At 37.6% G+C, this 16,884-nt stretch overlaps 1 protein-coding gene across 11 annotated transcripts in view; it reads right to left on the bottom strand.

Annotated features, from left to right (window-relative positions):
- The window catches only part of CDKAL1 (CDKAL1 threonylcarbamoyladenosine tRNA methylthiotransferase), an 819,912-nt gene that overhangs the window by 592,773 nt on the left and 210,255 nt on the right, over window positions 1–16,884 (bottom strand). For all 11 annotated transcript variants that reach the window (XR_013830328.1, XR_013830329.1, XR_013830330.1 and 8 more), the window contains one exon: window positions 12,567–12,687. Coding sequence is in view for 8 of the 11 variants with exons in the window: in XM_079935371.1 (XP_079791497.1) it covers window positions 12,567–12,687 (121 nt within the window). In the remaining 3 variants the exon portion in view is untranslated. The remainder of the gene's footprint in view (window positions 1–12,566; window positions 12,688–16,884) is intronic.

Genomic DNA, 16,884 nt, shown 5'->3' with positions numbered 1-16,884 from the left:
AGGAGAAATAAGAATGAGAAAGAAGTTGGAGTAAGCAAACTGGGGTCTTAACAACTCCATTCTCTGGAAGTGAAATCAGGTGTTTAACAGAGTAGGCAGAGACTCAACATTCAAAGGATCAGGGGTTGCCTAAATTCCAGAGTGAGAACAGTATGTGACGGTGGATAATGGAATTCCCAACGGTAATCAATTTACCAAAGAGGCCCCCCAACCTGACTTGTTACTTGTTGTACAAGCCCATTTTCAGCCATCATATATCGTCGGAGTCCTGTTTTATTCATTCTCTGTATTTGTGGTCATTTCTAGGTACATAGCTCTAAGTCTCACACGTATTTTTTTAAAACCTGATGATTATATTCCATGATGATCAAAACAGCGTTATTTACCAGTTAACGAAACTATGCTAGTAATAAAAAACTTATGGGGGCAGTGATAAAACAGGTAAACCTTGTTTCTTTTATTGCACTTAGTAGAGTATCTGATACATACAGATATCTGTAAATGTTTGTTGAATAAATGAGTGAATGACTAAAGAATAAACAAACAAATATGGGAACAAACCAATGAATAAAGTAGACAACCACCAATCTTGACTGGGGATATCTTCCAGTCAGAGGGCTACTGGTCCTAAATAAATAAATCCATTGTACATACCTGTTCTCTCATAAATTTATAGATGTGGGACGGGGGAGAGAGAGAAACAGAGATGGGGAAAAGGAAGTGAGGGAGGAGGAGAACAGACTAAAAATCTCATTTCAGACAGTTTATGTTTTCCTCAAGAGCAGTAATGGAAAAATAAAAGGTACTTTACAAGGTAGAAAGATCTTCCTAAATCCGTATTATCTCTCACCATTAATATTTATTTTAAGGACAACCTAAAAAGAACCGCAGAAATACACATTACAAATCACAGAGCTATATACATTGTTTAAAAATAGAAAACCAGGATTTTAAAAGATGACCTTGCCTTAAACCCAGTTTCTTTAGTGGATTTACAGAAAAATACACATTCCTCAGGGACTACTTCATCAGATAAAGTAAATGAGGTCTTAACTACATGCACTGCTGCCTTTTTAAAAAGCCAAACAAAACATTCTGCTTTGTCAGGGTTGGCAAAAATAAAACAACTGGTGCTACCATGCTGAGATGTAGCAAAATAAAAGCAAAGTAGTTTCACAAATAAATATGAGATATATATTATTTTTGTACTGAAAAAAACGACAGGCTTTTATCCACAATCACATGTGTGTCCAATTATACTTAAAGTTGGACAACACAGTATTGGGTTTTTTTTTCCCCTTCCTGATATGGCTGGAAAACAAGTTTTCTTCAAGCAATAGGAAAATTGACAGATGGCAGCTCTTTGGAAACATCCATTCATTCACTCCTATTGTGCCCTTCCAAGTCCACCCTAACTCAAGTACTGACTCCAAGTGCACCCTGACTCAAGAAAACAAAACAAACAGAAAAGACAACCAGACAGGAGGGTACACTTATCAACTATCTGTAAATCTGTATGACTGGGCAGTCCTATCCTTTAAACATCGTAATAGGAAATTCAGATTCCATCCCACTGGATAAACTTAATGCATCTTAAGAGGCATTTGACACAGTACAATATAAGAAAAGAGCAGAAATTCTCCCAACCCACCTACACTTGACGGCCCATGTTTTCCTTTCTCTTTGTAAAATTCTGGGGCCCATAGCATCTTTTTCGGGTTTAGTTGGCTAACCTCTAGATTAGTATCAAACTTTAGCTCTAACTGGCTTTCCCTTCAACTAACTAAACAACCACAGTTCCAACGCAAGGATAGAAAACTGGGCTAGAAGCCAATGAACCTGTGGTTTACTGGAAAAAGAACTGGTTAGATGATGTGGTTTAAGTTACGACTCTGTCACTCACTGCTCTGTGGTCTTAAGCACACTGCAATCTAATTAGGCCCAAGGTCTGCCTTCTGCATAGTTGTGATAGTAATAAACTCGATAGTAATTGTACTGAACACATATTATGCGCCAGACATTGTGTTAATTATTTTAAATGGATGATCTCTTTAAATTCTCACAATACCATAATTATCCCCCATTTTATAGATGAGAAAATTGAGATCTACAGAGGGGTTGAATAACTTATACAATATCACACAGCAAATGATAAAATGATAAGGCCAAGTTTGAACCCAGGCAATCTCAAGCTATCTCTTTCTAGCCTTTCTCCTACCATTCCCTAATTCAAAACACACACACACACACCCCCGATCCACTCATCATTCTCTGTGTAAGACACTGCCTTTCACAATTCAATACAAAGAGGGGCACCTGCTTAGATTGCCTTTGAACCCACCAATGAGATACACTTTGAGAGACAGCCTCAGTATCTACTGAGCTTCTAGGGAAGCTCCTTTAACTCACCCAAACAATCCATCATGCTCATAAATAACTTTGTTCGCTCCTGTACTACTGTACTTACAATGATATAATTTAATTGTTTTCTGCTTGTTTTACTCTCTCTCCTGCTGGATTCTCAAGGGCAGACACCAAACGAAGGTACCTGTCAATCCTCTGTACTTGACAAATGTTCAGCCATGTTTGTTGAATAAATGAATGTCCAGAAACAGGGCTCAATAACGAACATAAAAGACTTTTACATATGAAATAAAATAATAAACTTTCTAAACTATAAAAGCATCTTTAAGTATTTATAACTAATGTACATCCTCACCATACAATCTATGAACTAACCTGAAAAAAGTGTGAACCATTCTACTCGATTAACTTTAAGCCTTCTTTAATGATATGACAAAATTTGAGTACCTTTAAATTTTGATTTTTATCCAAACTCAGTTATTCTACCTTCCTCAAACTAAATAATTTTGTTTATCAGAAAAATGGTAAGCAAGATGCACTCTTTAGTTACAGCAATGGTACATTCTGTAACATACTAGAACTTGAAATGGCTTTTAAAAATCAGCCTTTTCTTTATATATAATTACTAGAAAAGTTATATATTCATTTCAAAGTTTATGTAAAATAATGGTTACATAAAGAAGAATTTACAAAATTTAAGACTAAATCCCCATGCTAATGCTGTCTAAAATTTCTAACTGGGCCACTTACTTAAAGGCATTTATTAAACCTGCATTTCAAAGTTCTGCAACTTAATGATAATTACTTCACAGGTATGAGCCAACAGTGCCATCCACTGTTCTTATGAATGATCTTTTGCCCAAATACAATTTTTAAAATGCACTAAAAATAGGATTACTTTAAAATTTTATTTGCACAATGTTTAAGTGAAAACAGGTATTTGGGGATTTCACTGAAGATATCAAAACAGCTGCAAATTTCAGGACAACTAGCTTTGTGATAAAAGTAAAAATGTAACAAGTCCAAAGTTGACATAAATACTTCAATTTCACACATTTAATTGTTTGAGATAAGTTTCACGTCATTCATGGTCCAAATTAACATTTTTCTCTACAAAACAATCATCTATAGCCAGAGAGAAGTAATTGGAATTATACTCCAGCTCAGCCAGAAAATTTTTTCTGCATTTAAGTAACCCTGCTGTTACTGAAATACTAAAATACTTAAGTGAATACTGTGAACAAGACGGTTCTAAAAGCTACAGGAGAGACTAAGATTAACTTTTCTTCATTTATTTGTCAAACATTCACTCAAAACTGAACAAATGAAAGAGGAGATTGAGGAGCTGGCGATGAATCAAATAAACTCCTAACTTTAAATTCTAGTACCATCACCTTTCCGGCCTAAATAGTACAAACGATGCAGAGAAAGGAAAGGGCGAGGGGGTCTTGGAGAATGCTGGTAGAGAACAGGATATAGCAAGATCACAATTGTAAGGAAAACACTTATTAAAATGCCCATAATGTGTCAGGCTACATATACAGCAGGTAGTACATGTTACGAAAGAGATCAGCTCTTAGCAATTACCCAGTTTATTTGAGTCATGCAGATAGAAAATAACAATGTCTAAGACTCCAAACCCAGAGCACAGAGGTCTCTCCAATGTACCATAAACTCTACTGTCTTCTCCGGAATAGGCTGGTACCACATTCCAGGCTCATTACTAAGAGATAAGCTTCCTGGCCTCCGTAAGCTTACAGAAGATCAAGAATAATAAATGTGTAACAGCAGTTATTTACACATTTTACGGATGTGCCAAAAGAACGGTTACAAACTCTAGATTCAAGTTTCACATGGGCCATGTTAGGACTTCCATAATTTACTTTTGAAAGAACTGAATGTCAAGGGGGTAACATAAAATGTGTGAGTTATTTTAAGCTACAATTTGCTAGTATTTAATTAGAATGGCTACCTTCCAGAGCTTACTGGTATGTTTTAGCTGTCTTTTATCCTTGGTCAACAGCAGAGGCTTTGCAAATTAGCATAATAAGTGACAGAAATAAGTTTTCATTTGTGAAAGTAGTGGTTAACTACTAGACACAAGTGGTTACCTAATAGCATAAAAGATAGTAGAAATGGGATCTCACTGGTGGAATCAGTGACATTCAAGATGAGTTGACTGGCTAAAATATTTGCCAGAAGAGGGTAAAGAATTTTGCAACACCGTAGCTGAGACGAGTGTTTCTCAAACTATCTATAGAGACAGATCAGGATTTTTATTTCCAACCTCTTATAAACCAGTATTTTTGTAAAATACAGTGAAAAGGAATTATAAGACACTGCAGCAACGTTAAGTCATCTTAAAAGTTTCTAACATGCTTACTCTCAATTTCTATACTTGTCACAGACCAGTCATCAATAGTTAATAACCTGGCACTGGTCCATGGATCACACTTTGGGTAGCACTGGCTTGGACCATTAAGGATATTATTCTGTCTTGGTCCCTCCTTTACCCTCACTCTAGATATTGGGTAGAGGATTCTGGTTGCTTGAGGCTGACAATACTGTCTCATCTGGTTCAAGTGAAACTTTCGTGCAAGGTTCGATTTAATCACCCCAAAGAAGAAAGAGGACTTCACAAAGCTTATAAGAACAGGTGGATGGTGCCAGCTTGCTTAATGAACTCTTATTGCAGATTCTGGACTGGGACTTGCTTTCATTATAACCTGACAACTGGGCTGTAGAGAAGCAACTAATCCTCATTGGTAGGTACTACTGTCTATCAAAAAAACTTCTAAGAGTATACATGACAAAACTGACTTACATTAATTTACAGTCATCAGTGCCCAATATATAAAAAAGTGATATTGACCAATAATTTTTAAATAAATGAGTGACTATTAAGTCTGCTGAATTCTTTTTGGAAAATGTTTTATCTTGAGATACTGCCTCTTGGAAAAAGGTGTCAGGACCTAATAGATGTCTCTGAGGACGGCACCGAGGCTGAGGGAGCTTTTCTCAAGAGAGCAGATTCAGGATAGTGCCACGGTTATTACAATCAGGACATGTAAACAGAACAGTACAGTATAACTAGGGGAAAAAAAGAACACTTATTTATTGACACCATGCTAAGATATAAGAAGTTAATGAATCATTGAATATACTAAACATGTAGTCATTTCAAAGGGATTATAAAATAAAATATCCCAAATTTTATTCTCCAAAAATGTTAAAAAGATTCACCCTAATACAAGTGTGATATTGCATATATTCAACCTTCTAACAGGATCTTTTTGGAAACTTAATTCAAGCTTTATAAGAACACTTCTAATTACAGGTTGGCCAAAAAATTCGTTCGGGTTTTTCCATAAGATGTTACCAAAAACCCGAACGAACTTTTTGACCAACCCAATGAATTTTTTACCACCAAATTTTTTTAATAGAATGTTATTTTCTGAAAGCTGTAATTTAAAGAGTAACATTAAAAGATAGCATTTGAGGCTTATATTTTCCACACGTGTACTGACAATGGCAGTAGTCGTGTTTGATGACAAAGGTCAAGGAGAAGACCTTTTTACTTTGCTGCTGCCACATCTCATAGAGGGGCAGTAAGAGGATACCTGAGTCTCTGACACCGCTTACATTCAGAGGTCGCAGGAGTCACTGCTGTGCACTCTCATGAAGAGTGTCATGCTGGCACCTAAAAGCATTCATTCCCCAGAACGTGGAACAGAACAAGACCCAAATCCTCCCCATACAGGAGCTGCAATTAACTGTGTTTACAGCTGGATTTTTTGGATTATTTCAGTCAATGTTAGTTACCTGTTGACTTGGGAAATGTTTATCTTTGTATATGTCATAATATCTAATACCATACCTGGTAATGTGGTAAGCACATAATCATTATATTTTCAAATGCATTGTGATTATATGTAGTTAATAATTACTTCATGTTTTAATCATTAGAACCAGAAAGATAGCAAAATGTTATTAGTAATGATCCTACTTCACTTCTATGAGAGAAATTTGCATTCTTTCTCTTTCATTCATTCATTCACCTATATATCTAGCCCTGGAATAGGGACTGATAAATTCCGGACATTATAGAAAAAAAGTTGAAATATCTTAGTTTGTTTTCCAAAAGCTAAGATGTCACAGGGGGAAAAGTAACAGATACTTTAAAAAACTGTAATAAATTCAAGTATGTAATCTCAAAGAAAATTAGATTCCCCTTAAAGGTTCCCATATACCATCATTTTATGTCTGGCAGATGGCAAACAACAAGAAAGATGATAAATTTTAAAAGTGAAAGTATCAGTAAAATATTACAGGGTCAGATGGTATTTTCTAAGATGTGTTTAGCCCTAGGGAGGATTACCCCTTCAAACTAGGGATAATCTGATAGTAGTATCTAAAATATGATATACTTTATATCAGAACTGCTGAGTAGCACCCAACTCTTGGCTTTGGAAGAATGAAAATTGCCAAGGGATTGTCAAGATGATGACTTTGATAGTGAGCGAGACAGCAAAATGAAGCAGAGATTTTCTTTATGGCCCATTTTCTGATTTTTAACTTTTTGTCCCCTGTATTTCCTTCTGTCTCCACACTCCATTCTTACTACTAGAAAAAAAATAAGGCAATCACACAAATGGGGTCCCCTGACAAAACCTGAGCTTTTCAACCTCAGCTCACTTCTTCCTTTTATGCACATATTGACTCCCTATTATACTGACCATGGCACCTGGTTGATACTTTTCTACATAAATATCCACAGATTCCTACTCTGTTGTGCATCAGGACCATGACCTCACTCCACGAATTTCATGAAAAAAAATGGAACACTCTGGCATGACTCTTCAAATTTCATATATTTACCCCAGAAACAAGATTATTTCTGGCCAAATTTTTAATTAGAATCTCAGATTAGACAGAGCTTCCAGTTTATAGAAAATCTGTAGTGTAGAATATCAGCTGAACACCACCACCAAAGGGAGGAAATCGGAGAAGAAGAAAACTGACAAACCTTGGAAGGAGGGGGGATTCTGATCGAGAACTGGCTGTATCTCAAGTCAATGGAATCAAAAAGAGACCACAGTATATTAACCAAAACATAAAGGGACAGGACACTGAACCCTCCACCCTCCATTTTGCCTGACAGCATGGAGGAACTGAGCACCTTTCTCTAAATTAAATCAGTGAAGACCTTTAAGAAAAATGAACTGATAAGTTCTACACTTAAACTTACATCCTTTACTCTTATGTCTGAGGAAGCATGAAGGGGTCTTTCTCTCCAAAACTTACCTTTCTAACTATGTTCACAACTGTTCCTGTTTAAACAGTTTCTCCTGTCAATATATTTCTAATCCTTACCCCTCTGCCTCTAAACAAGCTCAGATAGAAATATCCTTGTATTCTAAAGACCACATCTCTCACTTTATAGCAGAACTCCTCCAAAGAGCAGTCCTCCTGTAGCAAGGCCTACTAATTTCTAACGTGGTTTGCAAATTTCCGGCTCTTTCGAAAATGATTCACCTAACCTGGCATTACTTCTCCTCAAGGGATCAGAAGTAATTGATAGTTAGACACTTCTTTTCATAAAACCTTCGCCACTGACTTGTTTTATTTCATAGATAATTCCTCTCTCTCCTCTTATTTCCTATATACAAGCACTGACCATTCACCTTCACTGACCTCAACTCTCACCCCTCCAACTAAGGCTTCTTTTCAGCCTTGTATTTCTATCTCCAACCACTCTTTGGAACTTCCAAATCCATGGTTACAAATAAATCCACTGGAGAATGCCAAAGCCCATCTTCTTAACTATTACACAGTACTGCCACCCTTGCTTTTCCTTCCCAAAACTACCACCCAGGCTCTCATTCCTTCCTGGCTTGGTTGCTATAGGAACCATAAGCAAGAAATGTGGGTGGCCTATAGATGCTGAAATTTCATTTCAAATGTCACTATAATGCAAAGATTGTTCTGTTCCCACACTTGATATGATCCCTTGCTCCTGTGAACCCACAGAAGTGTCTGACGGGCGCAAGAGATAAACCTCAGTCTCAGTCCCCTACTAGCTGCACGACAAGGTGAAGTCACCTAACCGCTCTGTAACTTAGTTTCCTCATCTACTGAAAAATCTCACAAGGCTGTTGTGAGGACGAAATACAGGAAAAAATACACATTTCATAGAATTCTGTCTGGCCCACATTAAGCACTCAATATACATTAGCAATGATTAACTTCATTCTCTCCTGCATTTCAGTCATGTCCATACAGCTCTCATCATCCTACTAGACAAACATGTGCCTATTCATGTCTACAGGGAGTCCTTACCCCATAAGGGACAGTCTAGAAATAAGAGTGATATTGGACAAGGGGCAGCTAACCTCAGAAGGCTCACCTCAAAAAAAAAAGAATGTTGTAAATTGAGACAAGGAACCGAGTAGACCAAATTTTTATATGCAATACAGCAAACATAAGAAGGATGAATAACTGAACATAAAATTGAGAGTATGGAAAGAAAAAATAAATGTTATTTAAGAACTAAAGATACTCTTGGGCTTCCCTGGTGGTGCAGTGGTTGAGGGTTCGCCTGCCGATGTGGGGGACACGGGTTCGTGCCCCGGTCCGGGGGGATCCCACATGCCGTGGAGAGGCTGGGCCCGTGGGCCGTGGCCGCTGGGCCTGAGCGTCCAGAGCCTGTGCTCCGCGGCGGGAGAGGCCACAACAGTGAGAGGCCCGCGTACCGCAAAAAAAAAAAAAGAACTAAAGGTACTCTTATTATACACAATGTGATCAAACAAGTAGTGGTCTCAGCTCATCCACAATCTAGCATGATATGAAATTTTCAACTTCTTCCTTGGCTAAAGCAACTAATATACTCCTTTTACATTTTAAGTTAGAAACGTAACAAAGCATAACAACTCTGTAGAGTTTAATAGTAACTTTGCTAAATTACCAATACATGTAATAAAACTTGCTGAAAATGGGGTCCTTTCCCTAACTGATGGATAGAAAATTTATATGAAACATATATCCATATTTAATTTCAAAGCCATAAAACTTTGAAAAGTGTAAGATTTTGATGGAGATGATAATTTTTGCCTGAAAGAAATAATTATCCGTAGAACTCTTTTAAAACATTTAAATGTAAATGAAAAAAAGCAATGAGCTCTACTGGAGGTAAAAAAAATAAAATTCAAGGTAAAGATGTTAAGAGTGATACTGTCGACAAACACTCATGGAGAGACTTTCATCCGAGAACAAGTGATAAGGCTCCAACAGATTCAGGAAAATGATTAGTCGTCAGAGAAGTTCAGAGACTCTTATCGCAACGAGTGACAGCACAGATTAATGCTCTCAACAGCAAAAGAATGTTTGCTAATTTATTTACTAAGAGGCAATGCTATACTGTAATATGAGAGATGTGAGAGGATGAGAAAGTGAAAGGAAATACCCAGTGAGCTTTAAAAAAGTCTATAGCCTCACTATAAGAAACACTAAATCCAAGAGAAGAAAAATTCAAATTATAAATATATGAAAAATTTTAACTTAATGCTATTTAAAATGGCTACCTAAGGGAAATTTTGAAAAATAGATGGCGAAATAAATTAGTAGTGGCTTGAAAATACAACATTGATTCAGCATTTATTGAGTGCTCACTTTGTCCTGGACCCTCAAGTCAGAGATAATAACAGTGATGACTGAAATACTTTCTGAACTCACGAAGCTCATAACTAAGTAGAAAACATAAATTATGCATCCTGAGAAGTGCCACAATCAAGGTAAACAGGGAATGTTGTAGACGCACAATGGAAAGATGGAGGTATTTAGCCTGGTCAGGAGGGGAGGGACAAGCAGCCACCCAAAGAAAGGGGCACACAAGTGCGTACCGCAGCATTACCCACGAGTAAGTGGAGAAATGGTAAGACACGCCAGGGGATCCTTACAGCACACAGACAGGCCTGGAGTCGAGAGAGAGAAGGACCTTGAGGCTGAGAATGTCAAGTAGTTCAGTGAGACTGAATACTGGAGTGTGAGGTGGGGAGTGACAGAATGGAGAAGTACGGAGACTAAAAATATAAAGTATCTTTGAAAACAAACAGTTAAAATCGACACTCAGCAGGTCACAAGTAGCTACAAAGTCACCTTGATCCTAAGATAACAGATTCTAATACAAAAGGGTTTGACAGGCCCTAAAATAATAACATACTTAAAGGAATGTGCCAGTCAAAAAGGAGTTGATCAGTCCTGTGTTTTTTTTAAAAAATGAGACTATCAGAAACATTTAGACTTTGCCCCTCTAAAGACATTGTTTAGGAGAAAGTGCACTTAGCCAAACTCCAAGTATTACTGAGCAAGTAGCAAGGCAATTTGTACTGCAACAAGAAATTAACATGACCCCATTCAACTTTCTAATTATAGAACTCAATTATTCATTCATAAGTGAACAATTACTAAATCCCTACTGTGTACATACTTCTGTGTACTAAGGATACAATGATAAAAAAGAAAGTCAATTCCCTACCTTCATGGAGCTTATTACATGCCAGCGAGGGGAGACAATTACAACATAGATGGACATATGTCTATTTCAATACCGAGAAATGTTACAAAGGAAAATAAGGCAAATATGGAGGAAAGGAAATGTAGGTATGCTGAAATTTTAATAGGAATTTGAATTCAGGCGTCAAAAACAACAGCAGCAGCAATGCAGGATGTGAAGGAAGGTGAAGAGTGACTGAGACAGAGGCAACAGCAAACAGCCTTACACCCATAACTTGGCTCAGGCTCCAGAGAATATATCAGATTCTCCGGTCAATGCGACAGCTACGCTTCTGACTGTTAAATTCTGACTTAGTCGCTAGTAGTCTCTGAGCTTGATGAGTCCAGGTTTATGAATCTTCCACACTGAAGGCCAGACACTGGTCCTGGACAAGTTCACGAAGTCAACTGAAAGTCCCCAAGGGCTTTTAGGGAAAAGCCAAATGTCTTCTTCAACAGTCCCTGGTCTTTGGCAGCAGTGGGGAGGATGAACCAGAGGTGGATGATAAGGCAAGAGAAAAGACAACCAGTGACAACACAGCTGCAACAGTGCAGGAGGAAAGGACAGCACTGGCTTGGAGAGAGGTAGAAAGATGCTGGAGCAGGAAAGATAAGTTCACCCGTTCTCAGTGGGAAAGATCATGAAGAAAGCAAAGGGCAGAAGGAGGACAATTTTTAAAAAGAGAGAAGGAAGATTAAAAATTTTAAAGTAGCAGAAGGCTTAAATCTGTGGGAAATGTGAGGCAGCTGCATGAATGGAGGGACTTTCATGAGGTTTGAATTTAAATTTATTACCAGACTATGATAATATAAAGTGGGAAATAAGTAACTTTCTCAAATGGAGTCACTATTTAAAAGAACCAAATTCAACAAATGCAAATACAACCAAGTATGACTGATTATACCAGGAGTTATAATCAGGCAGAACTTCAGACCAACATGGCAATTAAAGAGTACTTCATATTCAGTCACGATGTTTATCTTCAGTTTAAGGCTCATAAAAGTAACATTTAAAAATATTCATTTCAGATAGTTAATAATCAAAATATGGTTAGGATCTTGGGCAATATTTACTATAATGCTATTGAAAAAATTAGTCAAAGATGATGGGTGTATTAACCATTTCACAGAATGAAATACTCTTCTTGGGCTTCCCTGGCGGCACAGTGGTTGAGAGTCCGCCTGCCGATGCGGGGGACACGGGTTCGTGCCCCGGTCCGGGAAGATCCCACATGCCGTGGAGCGGCTGGGCCCGTGAGCCATGGCCACTAAGCCTGCACGTCCGGAGCCTGTGCTCCGCAACGAGAGAGGCCACAGAGTGGCCCGCGTACCGCAAAAAAAAAAAAAAAAAAAAAAAGAAGTAATACTCTTCTTGAAAAGATTTTAACCAAGGGCAGAGCTGGAAAACAAAATCCACGTTTATTACCAAAAAGAAGTTAGAGTAATGTTAATCAAAGAAAAAAACACTTGCTGCATATATAAATGCAACTGCATACAGGGAACATCTTAGAGGGAACGATATTCATGTCTTTTTTAAAAATTCATTTTTGATTTTTCTTTCCCAAGGAAATGTTCAACTACTTTTCTGTGTCATATAGCCAGGAAAATTCATGGAGTATATTGAATATTTTATGAGTTAGAGAAAAGCTTACCCAGTGTTGATGGAAATGATTTCTATCAGTGGATTCTTCCTAATCTTTGGCAAATCCAGTCGTGCTCCCCCCAACCGTTTTCCATTATCCTTTTTCTGACCCAGCAGTCTCACAGAGTGACCTTCAAATAAAGCATAGAAAACACGTTAGCATGAGTCATACAACTTCACTTTAATTTACTGCTTTCAACAAATGTGTTAATATTTGCATTTAACTTTTTCTTTTATGAAAACAAATAAAAACAACCTGGAGAAGATATGATCACTGAACCTAAGAAATACTACCAAAGGGAAAGGCAGCGGTGTTCAAGTCCTACAGTCAAAAGTGCTTTGCTTAGAATATCTGCACATTAATACTGCACAGATGAGAGAAACAGAAATATCCTCAGAGTGTCATTCCACAGGTACGAATGGCCCCTAACATAGACCAGATATGTAAATATATGAAGCAGGAAGGGTTCACTTGGGCACTGGCCCTGCAGGCCAAGTGCAAAAGCAGATCATCTGCTCAAAGCAAACTGTAAATCAAAGAAGTAAAGAATTAAAAAGTTGAGATAAAATGACACTCTAGGGGGGCTTTGCTTGGTGGCACAGTGGTTGAGAGTCCGCCTGCCGATGCAGGGGACACGGGTTCGTGTCCTGGTCCGGGAAGATCCCACATGCTGCGGAGCGGCTGGGCCCGTGAGCCATGGCCGCTGAGCCTGTGCGTCCGGAGCCTGTGCTCCGCGACGGGAGAGGCCACAACAGTGAGAGGCCCGCGTACCGCAAAAAAAAAAAAGACACTCTAGGGTTGGATTTTTTAAGAACAAACAAAAGCTTTTAACCTTATTTTTTTTAAAACGTTACAAAAGAATCAGAACACTTCTAAGACCCATTAAAATGTTGAATTAATTGTAGTTACAGAAAAGTTGGAAGAATAGAATAATTCCCATCTCCTTGATATTCACTAAATATTATTTTCCATATTTATCATTTCCTCTATATACATATTATTTTTTATAACTTTACTGAAGTACATCCTGTAAAACTCACCCATTGTAAGTACACAATTCAATGATTTTAAATAAACTTATACAGTTGTACAATCATCACAACCCATTTTTAGAACATTTCCATCACCCCCAAAACTCTCTCAAGCTTATTTATAGTCTATCCATGCTCCCATACCAAATATATTACATTTTGCTAATCTATCAACCAGCTGATGAACATTTGGACTGTTCCCAATTAACACCTTTTATAATAATGCTTCCATGAATATCTGAATACAGATCTTCATGCGGACATATGTGTTCACCTCTCTTAGACAGATTCCTAGGAAAAGAATTGTGGGTTATGTCATAAATTTATATTCACTTTTATAAGAAATAACTTTTCCAAAGAAGTGCTCCCATTTTATATCCCACCAGCAATGTATGAGGGTTTGAGTTTCTCCATATCACCAAGACCTCACTCATACTGTAACTTCTGACAACAGCTATTCTAGTGGGCATGCAGTGGTATATTATTGTGCTTTGAATGAATAATATGCATTCCATAATGACTAACGATATTGAGCACCTTTTCGTGTGATTAGCCAATTGTATTCCCATTTGGTAAAATGTTGTCATGGTTAATTTTTACGCGTCAACTTGCCTGGGCCACAGGGTGCCCAGACATTTAGCCAAACATTATTTTGGGTGTGTCTGTGAGGGTATTTCTGGATGAGACTGACATTTCAATCAGTAGACTGAGTAAAGCACACTGCTCTCTCTAACACTGGTGGGCATTATCCAATTAATCAAAGACCTGAATAGAACAAAAATGCTGAGTAAGAGGGAATTAACCCCTCCTGTCTGACTACTGAGCTGAGTAACTGGTCTTTTCCAGTCTTCAGACTCAAGACTGAAATATCAGCTCTTCTTGGGTCTCGCACCTGCCCAGTTGCCAGCTGTAACTTACACCAACAACTCTCCTGATTCGCAGACCTTTGGACCTGGACTGGAACTACACATCAGCTCTCTACAGTCTTCACCTTGCCGACTACAGACATTGGGAATTTTCAGCCTCCTTAATGGTGGGAGCCAATACCTTATGATACACACACACACACACACACACACACACACGCACACACACACACACACACACACACACACACACACACACACACACCCTATTGGTTCTCTTTCTCTGAAGAACCCTCACTAATATAAATGTCTATTCCAGTATTTTGTCAATATTTTAGTTACAGCATTTGTCTTATTGAATTATAAGAATTCTTTTCATATTCTGGTTATATGACCTTTATGAGATATATAATTTTTAAATATTTCCTCTCAGTCTGTAGCTTATAATTTCACTTTTACAATGGCATCTTTTGAAAATTAAAGTTTTTTTTAATATAATGAAGTTCAACTTATCAATATTTTATTTTACAGCTCATGCTCTGGGTGTCATATCTCTGCCTAGCCCAAGAGCACAAAGATTTCTCCTACATTTTCTTCCACAAGTTTTTTTTTTTTTTTTAACGTCTTTATTGGGGTATAATTGCTTTACAATGGCGTGTTAGTTTCTGCTTTATAACAAAGTGAATCAGTTATACATATACATATGTTCCCATATGTCTTCCCTCTTGCGTCTCCCTCCCTCCCACCCTCCCTATCCCACCCCTCCAGGCTGTCACAAAGCACCGAGCCAATATCCCTGTGCCATGCGGCTGCTTCCCACTAGCTATCTACCTTACATTTGTTAGTGTGTATATGTCCATGACTCTCTCTCGCCCTGTCACAGCTCACCCTTCCCCCTCCCCATATCCTCAAGTCCGTTCTCCAGTAGGTCTGCGTCTTTATTCCTGTCTTACCCCTAGGTTCTTCATGACATTTTTTTTTTCTTCTTAAATTCCATATATATGTGTTAGCATACGGTATTTGTCTTTTTCTTTCTGACTTACTTCACTCTGTATGACAGGCTCTAGGTCTATCCACCTCATTACAAATAGCTCAATTTCGTTCTTCCACAAGTTTTATCGTTTTCACTCTTATAATTAGGTCTAGGATACACTGTGTTACTTTTTGTGTATAATAAAGGTCTAAGTTTATTTTTGCACATGGATAGTCAACTGTCCCAGAATCATTTCTTTTCCTTCTTTCTCCTTTGTGCCACTGCCATCACACATATTAACATATACAGTTGTATAAACCCTAAAGTACAGTGCTACAATTGTTGTTTTATACAGTTGTATGTTTTTTAAAGAAAAATGTGAAAAAAATATATTTATAAAGTACAATATATTTACCCACACAATTACCACTTCCAGCACTCTTCATTTCCTCCTGGGGATTTCCATTTGGTACCACTTTCTGCCTGAAAAATTGTCTTCAGTATTTCTTGTAAATCAAGTCTGCTAGCAAAAAATTTTTTATTTGGAAATGTCTTTATTTTGCTTCATTTGTGAAGGATACTTTTGCTGGATATATCAACAGAATTCTTAGTTGACAGTTTTGTTCCTTGAGCACTGAATATATCACTCCACTGTCTTTGACCTCTAGTGCTTCTGGTGAGAAGTTGACTATTAATCTTGTTGTTCTCTGGTACACAGTATGTCATTTTTCTCTTATGCTGTCAAGATTTTCCCTCTCTTTCTACAATGACTACGATGTGTATAGGTATGGATATCTGGGACTTCTCTACATGGAATTCATTTAGCTTTTTGGATGCGAAAGTAATGGTTTTCATAAAATTTGCGAAGTTTTCATCCAGTACGGTTTAAAACTACTGTTGTTGCTGTTGCTGTTTTTCACTGTATCCTTTTCTTTTGTGATTCCCATGACACATTTTTTGGTGTGCCAGATGTTGTCCCAATGGTCTCTGAGGCCCTTTTCATTTTTCCTCTTTTCTTCTATCCAAATCAGATCATTTCCCTTGGTCTATCCACAGATTTTTTTCTTCGGCCATCTCAAATCTGCACTTGAGCCCCTCTAATGAATGTTTTCATTTCAGCTACTGTACTTTTCAACTCCAGATTTCCTATTGGTTCTCTTTTATAATTCCTATCATTTTGTGATTCTGTACTCAAGTCACCGTCATCATCCTTTTCTTAAATGCTTTTCACATCGTTTCACTTAGTTCTTTCAAGTCTTTGCTAAATCCAACACTTCTGGCCGCTCAACGACAGTCGATACTGACTGCTTTTTTCCCGCTTGAACGTGGTTATACGTGGTTTCTTTGTATGTATCATAATATTTTGTTAAATACTAGAAATTTTAGCTAATATATTGTAGCAACTCTCAATTCATATTAATCACCCGAAGTGTAGTCTATGAAGTATATGTCTCCAC

The sequence above is a fragment of the Stenella coeruleoalba genome (genome assembly GCF_951394435.1).
Source record: "Stenella coeruleoalba genome assembly, chromosome: 10".
Taxonomy (NCBI): domain Eukaryota; kingdom Metazoa; phylum Chordata; class Mammalia; order Artiodactyla; family Delphinidae; genus Stenella; species Stenella coeruleoalba.
This window is presented reverse-complemented; position numbering and strand designations above follow the sequence as displayed.